Source organism: Astatotilapia calliptera, chromosome 20 (assembly GCF_900246225.1).
Source record: "Astatotilapia calliptera chromosome 20, fAstCal1.2, whole genome shotgun sequence".
Lineage (NCBI taxonomy): Eukaryota > Metazoa > Chordata > Actinopteri > Cichliformes > Cichlidae > Astatotilapia > Astatotilapia calliptera.
This window is the reverse complement of record NC_039321.1, coordinates 17,883,828-17,902,611: the sequence shown is the minus strand read 5'-3', so window position 1 is coordinate 17,902,611 and position 18,784 is coordinate 17,883,828. Positions and strand designations below refer to the sequence as shown.

General features: G+C 44.5%; 1 protein-coding gene across 3 annotated transcripts in view; it reads right to left on the bottom strand.

Moving 5' to 3' along the window:
- Positions 1 to 18,784, bottom strand: part of plxnb1a (plexin b1a) — a 47,591-nt gene that overhangs the window by 7,693 nt on the left and 21,114 nt on the right. For all 3 annotated transcript variants that reach the window (XM_026153706.1, XM_026153705.1, XM_026153707.1), the window contains 15 exons: positions 8,983 to 9,119; positions 8,727 to 8,900; positions 7,830 to 8,064; positions 7,480 to 7,722; positions 6,431 to 6,607; positions 6,161 to 6,309; positions 5,960 to 6,060; positions 5,657 to 5,874; positions 5,196 to 5,374; positions 5,035 to 5,101; positions 3,867 to 4,013; positions 2,735 to 2,909; positions 1,230 to 1,333; positions 1,022 to 1,106; positions 489 to 661 (listed from right to left, as the gene is read on the bottom strand). In XM_026153706.1, coding sequence (XP_026009491.1) covers positions 489 to 661; positions 1,022 to 1,106; positions 1,230 to 1,333; positions 2,735 to 2,909; positions 3,867 to 4,013; positions 5,035 to 5,101; positions 5,196 to 5,374; positions 5,657 to 5,874; positions 5,960 to 6,060; positions 6,161 to 6,309; positions 6,431 to 6,607; positions 7,480 to 7,722; positions 7,830 to 8,064; positions 8,727 to 8,900; positions 8,983 to 9,119 — 2,364 coding nt within the window. The remainder of the gene's footprint in view (positions 1 to 488; positions 662 to 1,021; positions 1,107 to 1,229; positions 1,334 to 2,734; positions 2,910 to 3,866; positions 4,014 to 5,034; positions 5,102 to 5,195; positions 5,375 to 5,656; positions 5,875 to 5,959; positions 6,061 to 6,160; positions 6,310 to 6,430; positions 6,608 to 7,479; positions 7,723 to 7,829; positions 8,065 to 8,726; positions 8,901 to 8,982; positions 9,120 to 18,784) is intronic.

Below are 18,784 nucleotides of genomic sequence, written 5' to 3'. Positions count from 1 at the left end.
TGAGCTCAAAATAGCACCACGTCATAGTCACAAAGGCCACCGTGTTCACATACTCAGTGTTGGCTGGCTCATAAGGAAAATATGGAACATGAGCAAATATGTTTTTCAATTATGTAATCTCTAAATGAAAAAACTTGGATTTGTTGGATTGGACCGAGTGTAGCAGGGTTTTGTGGCATCTCTGTTGTGAACATGTATGTCATGTCTCTGCACATCACACCTTCTTGCTGCTGACTCATTTCATATTTGTATATCAACTGTGGAGAATCCACAACAAAACCACTACATTTGGTGTTCCCAGCTGTTTACTCTGCTGCCTGGAGGCAACACAAACCTGAATAACACTCAGTAACACGTTTTGTTTATGAAAAATAAAAAAGAGGTATAAGTACCATCTGATGTCTGTTCAATTTAAATATACAAAACCTATTAAGATATTAGTGAGTGACCACCACCTTGTTTGTCCCCATTCAGACCATGTGTTTTACCTTCATGGAGAGCAGGCGTGTGAGGTAGATCTCGGGGATCGCTTTGGCTCGCTCCCCACCCTTCTCTCTCACACTACCTCTCCTGTGCTTGGGCAGCTCAGACTCCTCGCTGGCTTTTACCAGATGCCACAGTCTCACGCCTCCTTCTTCCCCATCATCCAGCATAGGGGTCTCTGGTAGGAGGGGACAAACAGTTGGATGGGTAGGTGAGAAACAGGTCACTACATTTGAGCTGTTTGTCTTTGTTTCAAGTATTTGTACGCAGTGAACAACTGATGTTTTTGTTCATTATTACAGCTTTTATTCCCCCCACAAACTCATCTTCACACCTAAGTCACGGCCACTGTAAAATAGGATATGCATAAACAGTCAAACAGCACCCTCCTCTGGTTATTTAGACTGAGTTCATCTGCTCAGATAAAACGTCTGAATGAAGGTCGCCAACCATTGCCATTAGATGCAGTTGTCTACATACAGACAGCAACGTATAACCATAATACCAACACAGGGGTAACAGATAATAATGAACTTACTCTCTCCTGGCATGTAATCGTGGCTGTCGTGAAGGTGATGTTTGTTGTTTCTGGGAACAAGGGCCACCGTCGCTCCGTCGGGGACCTGATTACACAGTCACATGACAACATTCACAATGTGATTAAAACTGCTTCCAAAACTTTAATGAGTTGAGGTGTGTGTGTGTGTGTGTGTGTGTATCAGTGTTTGTGTGATGTCAGCACTCACCTTGTAGTGCTGCAGTGTATTAAGGCGCTTCCATGAACCTTGCACTACTGATGTCAGGTCTTCATCTGATAGGATTAGGTGACCTGCAACACCTGCACGCCACTCTGAAGGGAGAAATGTTCAGGTAACCTTGAGCTTGTGCTAATAGCTGCAGAATTAAGACAGTAAACTTTGAGGATTGATAAAAACGAAAACCCTCAGGGACCACAGATGTTATTTCCTGGGTTGAATCTGGTAGACCAGCTGGCAGCTTTGCTTGTTTAAAGGTGCACTGTGTAAAATTTCACAACTACACACCAGTGGACTGCAGAATGCAGTCAGCTGAATTTGGCTTTCTTACCCCTCACCAATTCAAATGCATGATCCTACCTACAGTGACTGTAATCTGTCACTGCCTGCAGTCAGTGACAGATTACAGATGAACAGCAGACAAACATCTCTGGCCGCCAGTCTCCTGTTTCCCTCAACTGTCAATGTGTCCATGTCTATTTACTCTGGCGCAGGCTGTAAAATTTAAACAGATACGAGTTGATGAGCGAGTGACATTCACCTCTCACTGATGACAGAGATACTGAGAAGTTGCTGAGGGTACCCTGAACGTGTCTGTCAAATGGATCTAACACTGCTGACTTGAGTGTGTGAGAATGACTCAAACTGTTTATCAGATGGAAAGTGTGATTTTCGGGCCACTCGAGCTTAACATTAGCTGGTATAATATTATCCTATAACCAGCTATTGATGCTATTTAGTCGGGTGTCGCAGCTGTTCGGAGACGGGAGGGTCAAATGTCTAATCTGCTGACAATATCAGGAATAAATTAGCATGTTGTTGCACATTTCTGTGTGTTAGAGCCCTGACGTCTGCTCAGGTGATGACATTTTATTAAGATGCCTGTGGCGTTGTCTCTTTCCTTCGGCTTTTCACTCATTTCTCTGATGATGAAACAGGTACGATCCTTCATAGCTTGAGTCCAAAGGTACAAACATTAATGAAAGTGTTTTGACTTCTATGGCACATTAATACCTGCAAGTTCTCTTTTCCTCCACCTTTGATGTACTACGTATGTGGCTGGTCACACGCATGAAATGTGCTCGTTGCAGTGGCGATTTCCATCTCGGCCATTGTATTCAAGATGGAAGAGCAATACGGCAGCTTCCACTCCTATTCATTTTTATGGATTAATTCTAGGTTCATCACAATGTATGAATTTGTTGGAAGATGTAATTATACACTAGTTTCTATTCTATTTCAGATTTAGAAGTGATATCTTTTCAGCAGATGCGTTTTCACCTTTTACTTTTTCAAACCAGAACCGAGTGTTGTTTAGATGACTGGTGAGGTTGTTTAATGTTTAAATACTGACTCAATGACAGTTGTTTTGTTTTCTCTTATGCACTTCACACAAAAAAAAAAAAACGTCTGCATCTCTATAATTAAAATCCTCACATAAGAGAAGACTGAAACACAAGAAAGAGTTATGCTGTTGTGAAATGAATCTGACTCACCAAGATGTAACGAGTCGATGTGCGGCCGCTGAGAAAAAGATGTTCCCTTCCAGGTTTGTTCCAGAAGTTTCTCTTTTACTTGTGTGATGGTGTCGCAGTCCAGCACCTTAGCGGGAACCGTCTGCGCTGTGGTGCCGCCGCTGGCAGCTGCAGCTGGCATCACCACATTTAGAGTCTGGACACATGTACACAAATGCTGGTTATGGATAAAACACACTGTAACACTGTAGGACACTGTAACACTGATAACACTGTAGGACACACGGCACTTTGGAGGAGTGTTTGAGTGTTCACTTGTGTGCAACCATCCACACTGGTTTGACTTTAAATTGTTTAAGCTTAAATCTTAACAGTTTGACGTTTACATTAATTTTAGTCATCTTTTATTTTAAAGATGTCAAAGTTATGTGAAAAGCACACCCCATTACTCAGTAGCTTGTATAACCACCTTTAGCAACAATAACATAAAATGTCATCAGTTTAAGCATTAAGACACTTTGTCCCACTCTCACATCAGGTCTTTGAGGTTAGTGAACATTTTTCCATGCACCGCTCTCTCTTAAGGCCCCATCACAACTTCAATCAGGTTGATGTCTGGACTTCAACTAGGCTACTGCAACATCTTGATTCTTGTCTTTTTCATCCAATCTGTAGCTGATTTGCTGCTGCGTTTGGGAGCATTGTCCTGTCACATGACCCAATTTGATGTTCTTCTGGCAGGAATTCCAAATAAGCCATACTTATTCATCCTTTTTCTAACTGTACTGTCATCAACTTTAAACTGAGGAGCTCTTGAATTTTGTTCAAGCTTGTCTGACCATTCTTTCCTGATACACCCACTCCTGGTAAGACTGTTGTATTGTTTTTATGCAACCCTGAATGCTCCAGACCAAAGTGACAAAAATCTGCTTTTATAAAGGTTCTCACGTCTTGATGACAAATTAATCATCAACACGTTGATGTGTAGGCATTTGATTAAATCTCTTAATTCCTGTGGAAACAGTAAGGACGTACTTAGCTTATTAGCTTATTCAGTTAAATATCAGCATATGATAATAAACCAAACAGGAAAACATGGGTTTCTCCTTCCAACATTAACAATGCTGCAATCAAAGGATGTGTGAGTTCTAACCAGTGTGCGGTACTCCACGTCCTCTCGCAGGAGTCGGTTGTCGTTAAGTGTGTACTTGGCTTTTCCAGTCACAGCGTCCACAGGTCCCTTATCCACCTGGTGCTTTATTGCTCTGAACAGCATGTAGAAAGATTCCCCTGCTGATTCCTGGCCAGGCATGAAGAATTCATTCATTAAAGTGGTATTCCACTTCTGATCAGTCACACTGTCTTACTGGTGAGCGACATTTGATCTCCACTGACTTTCTGTGAAATGTGCTTTAAATACAGCGCATCTGTTCCTCCTATAATGAAGTGTTTCAATGTTATAATTCAACAACTGACAGCAAATTCATGCAGCGCTGCAGTTAGCACTCCTTCCTGCTTATTTGTAACATTTATTGGAGTATCTAATCATATGAAGATGAGAGTTTTTAGCATCAAGCACTTGTGTGTTCCCATGGTATTATTGGTACTATTTAACGACACTGCTTGTTGAGGAACTGTCAGGCCTCAAACTAGAGATTTAGATGGACTTGTCTTCTTGCTTAGTTTAACACCGGAGCCTCCCATTGCTCTTTAAAAAAAGAAATTAAAGCCAGTTTTAATACTTTAATACTGTGAAGAAAATAGTACACACCATCGTGTGATTTTTTTTTTATTAGTTTATTTTAATCAAATTTTTTGCTTTATTTCTTAGAACAAGAATTATCTTGTCTTTTTTCAGAATCATTTGAACATAAAAGGTTTTCTGATAAAACCCTAACACTGTCTTTTAGAGGAAGAGGAAGGGTAAACTCTACCAACTATACCCCTTAAAGGGTTAAAAAAATTAAGTAAATCAAATTGAATTAATTTTTTTTTTTTTTTTTTACAAAAAATATAAACTAATGAATGTTTCTGATCATCTTATTGCTAAGACTGTGCTGTGCGTTTCAAAGGGAAGAAATTTTAGCAGTTCTGTACCAAAGTTGTTAAAAATGACCTTGAAAGCACAATTTTAGCAGATTTCCCCCCTTTTCAGGCTCTTAAAACATTTTCCTGACATAAAAACTTCACAGTAAAGAGACAGTAAAAATATTCTTTTTTATAACTTCAAATAACACTATAGTAGTAACTGATGTTCGTCATGTTTCACTGACCGCCAGTGTCTAACCAGCTAATGTCTGGTCAACCTTAAAACAACTTACCCTCAGAAACGTGAAGAGACAAATGGACATCCAGTTTGTCAGCAGCTTCTCAACAACTGATTCAGTTCTAGGGAGGAAAAAAATGAGACACATGTAAATGATCCGTGGATGAAAAACATCTCCTACTCGCCAACTAGGACAGGTTAAAAAAACGGCATCACCTCCTCAGCATCAGTTTGGGGTTCTTGGCCACATACTGTTCCACTAGGTCATTGAGCAACGTCTTCAGGATGTCTGTGAAGTACTCGAGTTTACCGTGCAGAGCTACAGTCAGCAGAGAGGCCACGTAGGCCCGGTCCCTGGGGGAGAAGGTCCGCTGCACCTCAAGAGTGTGAATAAACTAGAAAAACAAAAAAGGTGAGAATATGGAGTTAATTAATCTGTGTGTGAAAAATCCCCCTCGTTTCTGTCGAGACCAGGTAAACCTTGGCAGAATAGCTCTGTATCTCTAGTATGGGAACTCCCCATCCTTCTATTGCATGCACATAAGGCTGACATTGGAGAGTAGTAGCAGCAAAATAGAACCAACAATTCTGTGGGTTGCAAAGGGGCTTGCTTTGCAAATGTAGGCAGCATAAATAAATAAACACAGATTTAATAAAAAGCAGCTGTGGAGGCTTACCTTAGTGAGAAAAAGTTTACTGTTCAGCAGATTGGACAACTGAATCAGCCCTTGCTCAACCGTCTGCCTTCGACTCTCTGGGACATCCAGATCTCGTCTCAGTGGGGACTCCTGGTGCCCCGGGAAGAAAATACGCTCAGCATACGTTCGGTAATCCAGGAAGGGAATCCCAGAGCCCACCAAATCACTGGACATGTCCATCATCTCTGTCATCAAGTCTAAAAAAAAGAATAAAGGTCTTGGTTTAGTCTAACTTTAAGGACATGTATTCTTTAAAAGTCCCGAAGAAAAAGAGGAAGTTACCTGTGAACTCCTTCTTACAGCGGTCTCTGACACTGGTCTCCAGGTTCTCCAGCTGGATCTGGACTTTCTTATAGTCCCTCATGGCCTGTTTGCTCTTTCTCCTGACCCACAAGCCATGATGAAAAGGCAATATTACAGCCAAAACCAACCAATATGTTGATCAAAGGAGAAACTGATGCTCAGTGAATTGAACATGTTTACCTGTATATGAGCACTATGATGAGCACAATGAGAGCCACTATGGATGCTCCAACACCGACTCCCACCTGAGCCTCTAGAGGAAATGTAGACTGTGTCTGGCTGTCGTACTCTACTCTGCCCAGAGAAAAGTTCAGATTTCCCATTTTCACCTGAAAAGCAGGTGAAAAAGAACAAGTTTAACACTACAGCAAGAAATCCTAAGTATTTACTATATGAACTAGAGAGGGTTCACTGAACTCAAATTCACAGTTCTTTGCATCATGTACTCACCGTAAACTCAGGCAGACTGTCCACGCCATCCTGCTTCTTCCTACCTTTCACCGAGGGCTGCTGAGCCGGTGGCTCGCAGTACAAGTGGCTGTGTGTCAGGGTCTTCACCGAACACAGGCCGTCACCTATCCAAGCCTCCACCTCGCGCTTGGACATGGCTCGATCTAGATGTTCTCCCTTGATAAAAAAAAAACAGAGTATGGCTTTTCTAAAGCAGCTCTGACAAAACACAACAGCATTTCATGTGTTTAGTCAGAAGAAACCCAGCCTCTGCGGAAAGAATGTAATTTTGCTCTTCTTCCACTCAGCTGCAGCATTCAATAAAATGTTATTATCATTTATATTTTATAGAAGGACATTCATATGATTTATTTCTCAATATGTTCTTTGAAACCTGAACCAGTAAGTGGGAAGACTTACTGAGGATAGGAGGTGGTCCTATGCAGACTTCTTAAAGCCTTTTATGTTATTTAAAGATGTAGTTGCATATTGTGCCCACAAGGAGGCAATGTATGCATACAGCATTTGGTCTGAGTGTGCCTTGAGAATGACTCCACATGAAATAGGAAACACATTATCTGCATTACTTTGTCAATCACGATGATCGTTTTTATGACTATTTTGATAGTGTGCAATTATTAAATGTGGGATTTATATGGGTTTTATCCAATTTCCTTTCCATATTAGGAGCATTCATACAGCTCTTATCATGCCTGCAGCGCAGTGTACTTTACTGCAGTGCAGAGAGGTTGCTTCTCTCAGGTAGGGACCTTACTAAAGAAACTGACTGTTAAAACTTACCACACTGCTGAAAGTAGTACAGAAACAGGAAATGACAGACCTGTCACCAGAGAGTTTTGTCCATCTAACCACAACAACTACTTCTTCCATAAAGTGGCATGTTGTTGCGTTTTCTATTCATTGTTAGCGTTTTATTTTATTTTTTCAGACTGACTTCAACAACACTGTGAGACTGTTTGTTTAACACAGTCTTGAGCAGAAACAAAGTGGTGCCAGTTTATTTCGAGCTCGAGGTTCCCATAACTCACCTCGACAGAGATGATGCTGCCGGGTTTGTGATGGTACGGCTTGCTGGGATCATTCCGGTTCAGCTTGTAGAGCGTGGGGTTGAGCTCATACCTAAAGGCTTCCTTACCCACGGTGTTGAAGTCAAAATGAAGGCTGTCCAACAGGAAGTGAACTTTGACCCTTGCATTAATGGCCTCCGGGCCCACGGCTGGGGTCGGGCACAAGATGAGGGAGGAGCTGTTCACCGTGCAGCGAGACTCGTACTGGAAGAGAGCACGGGGGAAGTGAAAAAGAAGATAATCCTTGGATGCGTATTTTAAACAAAATCAGTGCAGTAAATAATCATTTCTGTACAATCCCATGAAGACACCTGTTTGACATGGCAGAGCGTCCCCTCAGGGCAGTCCGCCTCTGGAACAATCCTCCTCCATCTCTTCAGCGGACCCTGGTGATCCTGTCCTCGGTTCAGGCTTCCTTCTTTCTTCTTAACCACACTTCTCCGCCTCCTGGGAGGGAGAGTATCACGAGGACTGAGGGTAACCCTCATTTTTGGCTCCTGGACCACATCCAGGTTCTGACCAGAAACTGTGATGATTCTGCCTCCACTGTGGGGGAAAGCAGTAGGAAAGAAAATGAGTTCAGTGGATTTGTGTTAATTTAATATGTCTGTCGTCACTTTTACAATACTGCAATATTTAATACCGAATTGCTTAATACCTTACACATGCACTGATACAAGTGTAATTTGGGGGGCTAACCCAGCCTGTGTTGAGCCCATTCCAGCTGTCATTGGGTGAGAGGAGAGCACACGCCGGCCACACTGACCGTCCATTACAGGGTTAACACAGAGTTACAGTCCTCTACTCACAATCATATTCACCTAAAGCCAGTTTAGAATCACCAAAATCCCTAAGATGTGGGAGGAGAGCCCATGCAGGCAAAGGGAGCACATGCAAACTCCACACAGAAAGGCCCCGGCCGGCCAGCAGATTGCTGTGAGGTGACTGTATTAATCTTGGATTGGGGTTTGTTTTATAAACCGTGTGTGTCCCTTTTCTATAGCTTTCTATAGGTTTGTTTCAATATGGAAAAACTTATGTTTCTCTTTAGACTCTGAAACTAAAGTTTTTAAGCTCATCAAATAGATAATATGGGTGATGATCCATTTTATTGGTGATTTAATAAAAATGGATTTTATAATATTAAAAGCATTTTACTTGACTTCATTAATGGACTAGATGTATACAGTTATATTCCACTAAAGCACCTGAGAAAGCTTTTGGACGGAGCAGCCTTGGTGATGTTTGGGTTGGGGGTGTAATGATACACCGAGCCCTTCAGGTGGCGCTCTGCACCACCAAACCGCACAGTGATGCCGTGTTCTCCCGTCCTGTTGCTGCCTCGGGTCAGACAGCTGATGTGATCCTTCTGGATGTCGCGCCTGAGAAGAGGAACGTCTTTTAGATTTTAACCCACAAATCAAATCCTGCAGCATGAACAGGATTTATTCTGGAAGTGCTTACACATCACACGGTATTCCTCCAATTAAGACGCTGACTTCGTTCAGGTGTCCTGTCCTCAGTGCTTGGCCTGTGATGGTGAGAGAGGAGCCACCTGCTTTGGGCCCTCTGTGGGGGAAGATGCTGCTTAGCACGGGATTCTGGAGAGAGAAGAGAGATCAAGCATGAGACGCAAAGAATAAAAGTGTAATCGATAACTCAATACTAAGATGAAGATTTATAGGGAAGATAAAAAGAAAGGCCAGGGCATTCTGGGAAACACTGGTAGTGTGCCTGATGGCCGTTGAAGGTAGCAATTCATTTGCTTGTCATTTGCAAAGATGGTAGACTTAATTAAGTCTACCATCAGGGCTTCAGTCCTTCTTCTGCTATGTAAATAAGTAGATGCGCTCCTACTGTATTGTATTGCAGTGCCTTTCTTGCATTTCAAACACACTTTGAGGCCTTATTAAGAAAATCCATGTGGGAGCTGAGGTTTCCGTAATTGGCCAGATTTCTGTTGTGAGAAAGCTTCTCTCACAAACAGCAGCAGTTGTGGACGACTCTTCCTAATGCCACACTCGAGTGCTGACACATTGCAGCCTCATCACTTTCTCCAAAGGAGGCGTTTTAAAAAATACCAGGGGACCCCCCCCCGCTCCCGCCCATCTCGGTCAGGTCTGGGTCCATCTGCTTTGGTCCACACCCCAGGGCGATTAGCGTGTTCTTGCATGTGCAACTGGAGCAAACTCAGGGGGAATCACAGCAGAGTTCAAACTAAATAACTGCTGCCTGTGATCTGGGTGTGAAAATGCCCCTGAGATGGCCTGGTTTTGTTTGGTTTTTTGAAATGCTTGTTTAATTTCTTGTAAATTGCTGCACTGTGCTGCAGCAGTTTCTGCAGATAAGAAGGGTGTTTATGGACACATAAACATTTAACATCACGTATGAATATAACCCAGTTTTCCTCATAAGTGATCTTGGCAGCTAGATTTCACAACAAAGAAAAGCAATGTCTTATCTGATTCTCACATATGCAGACCGTGTGTGTGTGTGTGTGTGTGTGTGTGTGTGTGGGTGTGTGTGTGTGCGTGCGCGCGCATGAGTGCGTGTATCTGTGCGTGTCTGATAAGAGAGACAGAAAATGAACAAGTCTGCTTAGCATTTCACCGTGCGTAACGCCTGAGTAACCCGACTTGTTTGAATTGAAGAACGTGCTGAACTGCTATACCGTTACATCATTACATCAGTACAGGGAGTGCAGAATTATTAGGCAAGTTGTATTTTTGAGGAATAATTTTATTATTGAACAACAACCATGTTCTCAATGAACCCAAAAAACTCATTAATATCAAAGCTGAATGTTTTTGGAAGTAGTTTTTAGTTTGTTTTTAGTTTTAGCTATTTTAGGGGGATATCTGTGTGTGCAGGTGACTATTACTGTGCATAATTATTAGGCAACTTAACAAAAAACAAATATATACCCATTTCAATTATTTATTTTTACCAGTGAAACCAATATAACATCTCCACATTCACAAATATACATTTCTGACATTCAAAAACAAAACAAAAACAAATCAACGACCAATATAGCCACCTTTCTTTGCAAGGACACTCAAAAGCCTGCCATCCATGGATTCTGTCAGTGTTTTGATCTGTTCACCATCAACATTGCGTGCAGCAGCAACCACAGCCTCCCAGACACTGCTCAGAGAGGTGTACTGTTTTCCCTCCTTGTAAATCTCACATTTGATGATGGACCACAGGTTCTCAATGGGGTTCAGATCAGGTGAACAAGGAGGCCATGTCATTAGTTTTTCTTCTTTTATACCCTTTCTTGCCAGCCACGCTGTGGAGTACTTGGACGCGTGTGATGGAGCATTGTCCTGCATGAAAATCATGTTTTTCTTGAAGGATGCAGACTTCTTCCTGTACCACTGCTTGAAGAAGGTGTCTTCCAGAAACTGGCAGTAGGACTGGGAGTTGAGCTTGACTCCATCCTCAACCCGAAAAGGCCCCACAAGCTCATCTTTGATGATACCAGCCCAAACCAGTACTCCACCTCCACCTTGCTGGCGTCTGAGTCGGACTGGAGCTCTCTGCCCTTTACCAATCCAGCCACGGGCCCATCCATCTGGCCCATCAAGACTCACTCTCATTTCATCAGTCCATAAAACCGTAGAAAAATCAGTCTTGAGATATTTCTTGGCCCAGTCTTGACGTTTCAGCTTGTGTGTCTTGTTCAGTGGTGGTCGTCTTTCAGCCTTTCTTACCTTGGCCATGTCTCTGAGTATTGCACACCTTGTGCTTTTGGGCACTCCAGTGATGTTGCAGCTCTGAAATATGGCCAAACTGGTGGCAAGTGGCATCTTGGCAGCTGCACGCTTGACTTTTCTCAGTTCACGGGCAGTTATTTTGCGCCTTGGTTTTTCCACACGCTTCTTGCGACCCTGTTGACTATTTTGAATGAAACGCTTGATTGTTCGATGATCACGCTTCAGAAGCTTTGCAATTTTGAGACTGCTGCATCCCTCTGCAAGATATCTCACTATTTTTGACTTTTCTGTGCCCGTCAAGTCCTTCTTTTGACCCATTTTGCCAAAGGAAAGGAAGTTGCCTAATAATTATGCACACCTGATATAGGGTGTTGATGTCATTAGACCACACCCCTTCTCATTACAGAGATGCACATCACCTAATATGCTTAATTGGTAGTAGGCTTTCGAGCCTATACAGCTTGGAGTAAGACAACATGCATGAAGAGGATGATGTGGACAAAATACTCATTTGCCTAATAATTCTGCACTCCCTGTATGTAGTTACAGCTCTACTGCTATGAATAGAACTGTTACTGCTGTAAACTTCATTTTGATTATAACAGTTCAGCCAGAAAGCTCACATTTAACTGACAGATTAATGGTGCTTATGTTGGCCTAGGACACGCACAGGAAAAAGATTTTTGATCTCAAGATGTTAAAATAGAAAAGAACAGAATTTAGGTGTCTAGCTTCTGAGCCAATCAGAGGACCATGCAAAAGAAAGACATTAGTGAGCGATGCATAAATATTCCCCCTTCCACTGAGGCTGAGGTGGATGCTGAAGGTGATGAAGAGGTTGAAAGAGCAGGTACTGCAGGCATGTCAGAGAGAAAATCTGTAGATAGATAGAAACAGACTGCAAGTGTGTGAGGAAGTGCAGCTGGAAGTGCCTGCCTGAGCTATCTATAAGGGCTTCACACTGTTGTTCATATACATTGACATCATGAGAATATGTAGATGTAACAGTGTTTATGTGGTATTATTCCACTTGCCACAAATGTCAGTGTAATGGGGAAACAGGTTAGGTGAGGCTGGCTGCAGTAATCGCTGCCAGTCTGCCGTAGCCATACGAGAGGTGAGTTGTATTGTTCCGCACACGATATAGCTAAGTAGTACAGACACATAAAACATGTTTGATTAGCTGATGGACACCGAGTGTAATAAGTGCTTAGTGGACACATGTCCAACACCAATTTTATGTACTTTTCATTTGTTTATTAATGTGTGAAACTATATGCTAAAGCAGAATGCTAATGAGATGTTCTGCCGTAGTGTGCTGTGCAGAGTGGTGTGTGGCGAGCCAGTGCACTGATAATACACCGTTGTTTCCATTCAGGTACATCACTTGTTGTTGCTGTTATTTTATTGTATATTAGAAATTGTAATATGGCTGCAGTAGTCGCTGCCAGTCTGCCGTAGCCATACGAGAGTGTGCTGTGTGGAGTGGTGTGTGGCGAGCCTGTGCACTGATAATACACCGTTGTTTCCATTCAGGAAATAAAGTGGCAACGATCGATCAGAGACTCCTTGTCTTCTTAAAAACACAACACAACGCAGAATCAAGGAGTCTGTTTGGGCCGAACTGTTGCAGCGGTATGAAGCAGAAACCGGTTACACTGGTGCCGTGACCCAAGCTCCTGCAATCCTGCGACCGCAACGGGGGGCGTCTACTTCCTGGAAGGTGGAAAAGTCGCGGGAGACTGGCTTTTCTTAGTCCTGCCATTTTCTGCGTTCTTTAGAGACATCGGGGTGGGGCTCTGTGCTTTCTTTTTTTTTTTTGGAGAGGTAGAAAGAAAAAAAAATAAAAACGAAAAAATAAAAAAGGGGAGAAACACATTGCTGAGCCATGGCAGATTTTCCCAGTTTTGGCAGGGGAAGGGGGGCAGTTTGGTTTTACCCCTCTGCATTCATTTGGCAGAGGCAGATCAAGGTTGCTGACAGCCTCAGTTTCCTCCACACCTAAGCCTGTCCTTGCTGAGTTAAATGAAAACCCTATTGATGGGAACTGTGATAATCTACAAAATACTAGATCAGAAATCAGTCCCACAAAAGAGAACCTTTATGCAGAGATTGCAACGCAAATTGGGTTTTCTATTGGGGAAAGCATTGCCTCTTGTCTTGAATCTCGGTTGGGCTCTGGAGTGGGAAACAGTGTTGTTGGATCTGCCAATAATGTGTTATCAGAACCCTCACTATTGAATGTGATTGTAAAGTCTGATGTTAAAGAACCTGTGTGTTTTAGAGGGGATGGCTGTGATACATGCAGTGTTCAGGAATGGGAGGAAATGATGACTTTTTTTTAAGAGAAGAGGGGTACCAGTTGCTGAACAAGCTGATGATGTGCTAAGTAAACTGCTGGGGAGGGCACGAGAAATAGTCAAGGTGGGCATATGTAGTAAGCCATCTGTGTGTCTTGAGAGGGGCCCAGAGCCCATTTTTGAGATCTTAAAGCAGCACTTCAGTGACACTGCCTGTTCAAGCATGCCTTTAGCTGACTTTTATGCAACACTACCCAACTCAGGTGAAACACCGTTTGATTACTGGCTCAGGTTGAACAGAGCCATGGCGGTGAATGAAGACTGTCTGAAGAGACAAAATAAGTCCTTTGCATATCTGACAAAAGAGCTGACTGCTATGTTTATCCGCCACTGTCCAGACTAGGGATGGGTACCGGTGTCCGGTACCATGATGGCACCGGTTCTGACAAACGGTAGTAACCAGACCGAAAAGCAGCGCATATTTCGGTGCTTTATTTCGGTGCTTTTTTTTTCCTGAGCTGTGATACACTTCTAGCCAATCATTTTACGTTTCCGAGGATAGTAGGCGGGTCCAGGTACGTACGTTTTTTTAGAGCAGAGCTACAGATTAAAAATGCCCAAGGCGAAGCGGTCAAAAGTCTGGCTGTACTTCACAGCAAAATATGCAAACTCAGCAGCCTGCAACAAGTGCTTTAAGCTGATACTGTGATACTGTCAAAGGAGGTAACACCTCGAATCCGATGAAACACCTGGCGATGCATAGCGTTTTTTTTTAAAAGCTGAGAAATGCGCCGTATTTGATAGCTTGCTGCGAGACCTCACACCACACCGAGCGAATCTACTCGCCTGTTGCCTGTTATCGGACCCGGAGTTAGCAACATCCCCCAAAAACACGAAGAGTAGAGTCCTGGCCCCTAGCCCTGCCAGTGTAGCAGAAATGATGAGGATGATGATGGCAGCAGCAGCCGTTCTTCTCTGCGTGAGTAGCTTAATGTTGTTCGTGTGTAATTTACGTTGAGTAGGCTAACCACGTTATTACATTAATGCAGGTAAGGTAAACTAGCAAACATCATCATAGCTACATGCAGCTGTCTTCTTGTTTGATGGCAGATACTCCCTTCACCCTGGCCAAAAAGGCTAAAATGACCAAAGAAAAAGTGGAAAACAGTTAAACATGAGAGGTTTATGGACAAAGTTTGTGTTTTTTCCATTGTTTAAGCACTGCTTCCAGCCAAGAGTGATACCATATATGCCCCATTGCTGCAGAAAAGGCTAACATTGTTATCTTTTTACAAAAAACCAGCTGAACATGAGAGGTTTTTGGACCAATTTTGTGTTCTCCATTCTTTAAGCACCGGTTTGAGCACAGTTTGAGCACCGGCACCGTTTCAAAAGTACCGATTTGGCACCGGTATCGGATAAAACCTAAACGATACCCATCCCTAGTCCAGACTCAGAACTGTCTCTTATTTTCAAGTGCAAGCCCCTGCAGCAGTGGACGGTTGCTGATGTGCACGAGAAATTGCTGAAGCATGGCAAGGACCGGAAGTGCACCCCTCAGTTTAGTGCAGTCAGTGCCTTGAGTTTTCAGCAACAGGAGGTGAGTCCTAATGTGCAGCAGGCGACAGGCAACAGTAAGTGTACTACACCATCACCAACCTCTGTCTCAGCATCACTTACCGACCTTCATGCAAAACCACCTACTGATCGTCTTGATCATGTGATAGCCCTGTTAGAGAAAGTCCTGGAGGGACAGCCTCGACAAGCAAAACTGCCTGCTAAGGATGATGTAAGGGTCCCCCGGAACCAAACACACAAAATTGTGCCTTGCGTGATTTGTGGTGACACTGAACACTCTACGTATCACCACTGTAGAGCCCATCAGCTGTGTTTCATCTGCCATGCTGGGAACCACACACGGGCTCAATGCCCCAGGGCCGTGAATGTCAGAGTGAGGGGGCCTGAATCAGCCACCCAGCAGCTGGGAAACTAGATGGCCTACATGTGGGGGGGCAAGTGTTAGGCCTGAAATTGCCCCCAAAGAGGATGATTTTGATGATTTAGAATCTGTATTACACACTGTTTGTGAGGAGCGCCAGCTAGGCCGGAGACCCGTTCTTCAGAACACACACAGACTAACACAGCATGATGAGCTGTTCTATGAAAATGTGACCCTGGGTGGCAAAGTGTCTGTTAAAGCCATGCTTGACAGTGGCTCTATGGCCTGCACCCTCAGCACCAATATGATGCCCCAACTATTACATCATGCAGTGCTGCAGACCCCCACCTTGCAACCCACGGATGTCGTCCTGATTGGCTGTGGTGGTTCGAGGACCGTTCCATCAGGTGTGTGTGACATTACGGTGGAGATGTATGGCTGTAAAGTTGTTGTGCCAATGTTGGTGATTGCAGGGCAGAGTGAGGACCTCATTTTGGGCAGAAACCTAATGAGGTATCTGGGTAATCGCCTGAGGGAAAAGGGACATTTAGGAGAGGAATGCAGCAAGACCCTGAGTGCTGAAGAACAGCCTAATAAAAATCTGCTGAGTTCAATGTCAGGAGTGGTGGCCCCAGGGCATGTTGGTGATAAGATCGGAACTGTCAAGCTAAAGAGAGCTGTAGCATTAGAGCCCTTGACAGAACACCTTGTTTGGGGCAGGCTGCAGCTAATGAATAATGGGGAAGTGGGCAGTGCTGTAGTTGTAGAGCCCACCCGAGTCAAGGTCTGGACCGAGGTCAGTTATGGTTGGGAGAACTGTAGCGCATCTAAACAGTGATGGGTGGCTCCCTGTGAAAGTGCTGAACCCCTTTGACAAGCTGATAACACTGAAACGGAACATGAAGTTGGCTGACATGTCCCCCTGTGCAGCAGTGGAGAACTTCAGCCCCACTGGCTCCTACTTGCAACAGAACATGCAACGGTCTACTGGCTCAGCTTGGTGCCATGATGAGCAGAGTCTAGTCACTGATGTTTCCACTCTGCCAGATGATTTACCCTCACAGGAGGTAACAAGTGGTTGTAGCCCTTTACATGCAGTGCTGCAAAATCTGGGGCTGTCTGATATCGACATTGATTCATGTGCAGTTTCGCCGGCTGGCAAAGAAAAACTGGCCTTATTGCCCAGTTTGAGTCTATCTTCTCGAGAGACAAGCTGGATTGTGGCAAGGCTAACGGCTGCCTACATCGAATTCAAGTTGTGGACGATAAGCCATTCCGGTTGCCATGCCGACGTGTGCCGCCGACTCATTATGAAAAACTAAGAGAGGTTCTGAATGACATGGAGGAACGGGAAATAATTCGGAAGTCTTGCAGTGAGTTTGCATCACCCCTGGTCTTAGTTTGGAAGAAGTCCGGTGAGTTAAGAATCTGTAACGACTTTCGCTGGCTTAATGCTAGAACTGTCAAAGATGCTCACCCACTCCCACATCCGGCTGACGCACTGGCTGCTTTGGGAGGGAACGGATTGTTCTCCACAATGGACTTGACTTCGGGTTATTATAATGTGGAGGTGCATGAGGAGGACCGTAAGTACACGGCATTTACGTCTCCATTTGGGTTGTACGAATATAATCGTATGCCACAAGGACTGTGCAATAGTCCGGCCACCTTCATGAGGATGCTAGGCATTTTTGGGGATCAGAACTTCCTCAGTGTGCTGTGTTATCTTGACGATGTTCTGGTTTTTGCCCCGACAGAAGAATTGGCACTGGAGCGTTTGCATATGGTGTTCCAGAGACTCCAGGTTCACAACCTTAAGTTGGCTCCAAAGAAGTGCCATTTTCTGGGACAGTCTGTGAAATTCCTGGGGCACATTGTAAATGCTGATGGGATACAGTCAGACCCTGACAAAATAGCATCCATTACATCCCTTGCAGAGGCAGACCTTATGGAAGAGGGTTCGAGTGTCCCATCCCAACAGAAGGTCCGCTCATTTTTGGGGATGGTAATATTCTACCAACAATTTATTGAGAACTGCTCATCCATCGCAAAACCTCTGTTTCGGCTGACATCTGGGGATAAAGGCCCTCGTGGTTCACGGCGAAGTGCTGGTGCATACAAAGCTGTGTGAGGAGGACTGGACGGATGAATGCAGGGCAGCTTTCAATGAGCTGAAGCAGGCCTTGTTGGATCGAGTGCTCCTGGCCCATCCTAATTTTGAGGAGCCCTTTTTGCTCTCTGTTGATGCCTCCAGCAGTGGCCTTGGTGCCGTGTTGTCGCAAGTTCCTACTGGGGCTTCTACATCAAGTCCGATCACCTTTGCCAGTAAGACACTCAATCATGCACAGTCCAAGTACCCAGCGCATAGGCTGGAGTTCTTTGCATTGAAGTGGGCGGTGTGCGACAAGTTTCATCACTGGTTGAGGGGTCATCAGTTTACCGTATGGACGGATAATAACCCTCTCACTTACATACTTTCTAAGCCAAGACTGGATGCATGTGAGCAGAGGTGGATCGCAAAGCTAGCGCCTTTCCAGTTTGACATAAAGTACATTCCTGGTCCTAAAAATGTGGTTGCTGACGCGCTGAGCAGGGGGCCCTTCGTGCACCCCAGGGCCTCCCACCGGTTGATAAGGGTTCCATATAAGGAACTTCTGGCAGAAGCAGAGGCAGTCGCCACTGGTGGGGTTCAGGAGGCCTTCAGATGGACTGTTCACTCAGCTGATAAGGCCTCAAGCAATGACCAGCCTGTTGTTTCGCAGTGCACGGCTGTTGCACAGACAGGAATGCTGACATCTTCTGAGGTGGGAGCTGTCTTCCAGGCCCATAGTGAACATGAGTCCAGGGTGTGGCCACATGCTCTCCTTCTGCCCCAGTGCTCTCAGACTGTGCTTACGCCAAACCAGTCTGACTCTCAACCCTTCTCGCGTGATGACCTAGTGGGACACCAGCGGCGTGATGATGTGCTGTGCAGAGTGATCTCCTATGTGGAAAGGGGACAGAGACCCTCGAGGAGGGAGCGGGCAAGTGAACCGGTTGATACGAAGAGATTTCTAAGGGCTTGGGACAAGTTAACTGTGAGAGATGGTGTGCTGTATCGAGTCTCCAAGAATCCAATCTCAAAGACAAAGACTTATCTGTATGTTGTGGGTGGCTGTAGCTCAGGTGGCAGAGCAGGTCAGCCACTAAGCAGAAGGTCGGTGGTTCGATCCCAGGCTGCACCCTGGCTGCATGCCAAATATCCTTGGGCAAGATACTAACCCCGTGTTTGCCTACTGGTGGTGGTCAGAGGGCCCGGTGGCGCCTGT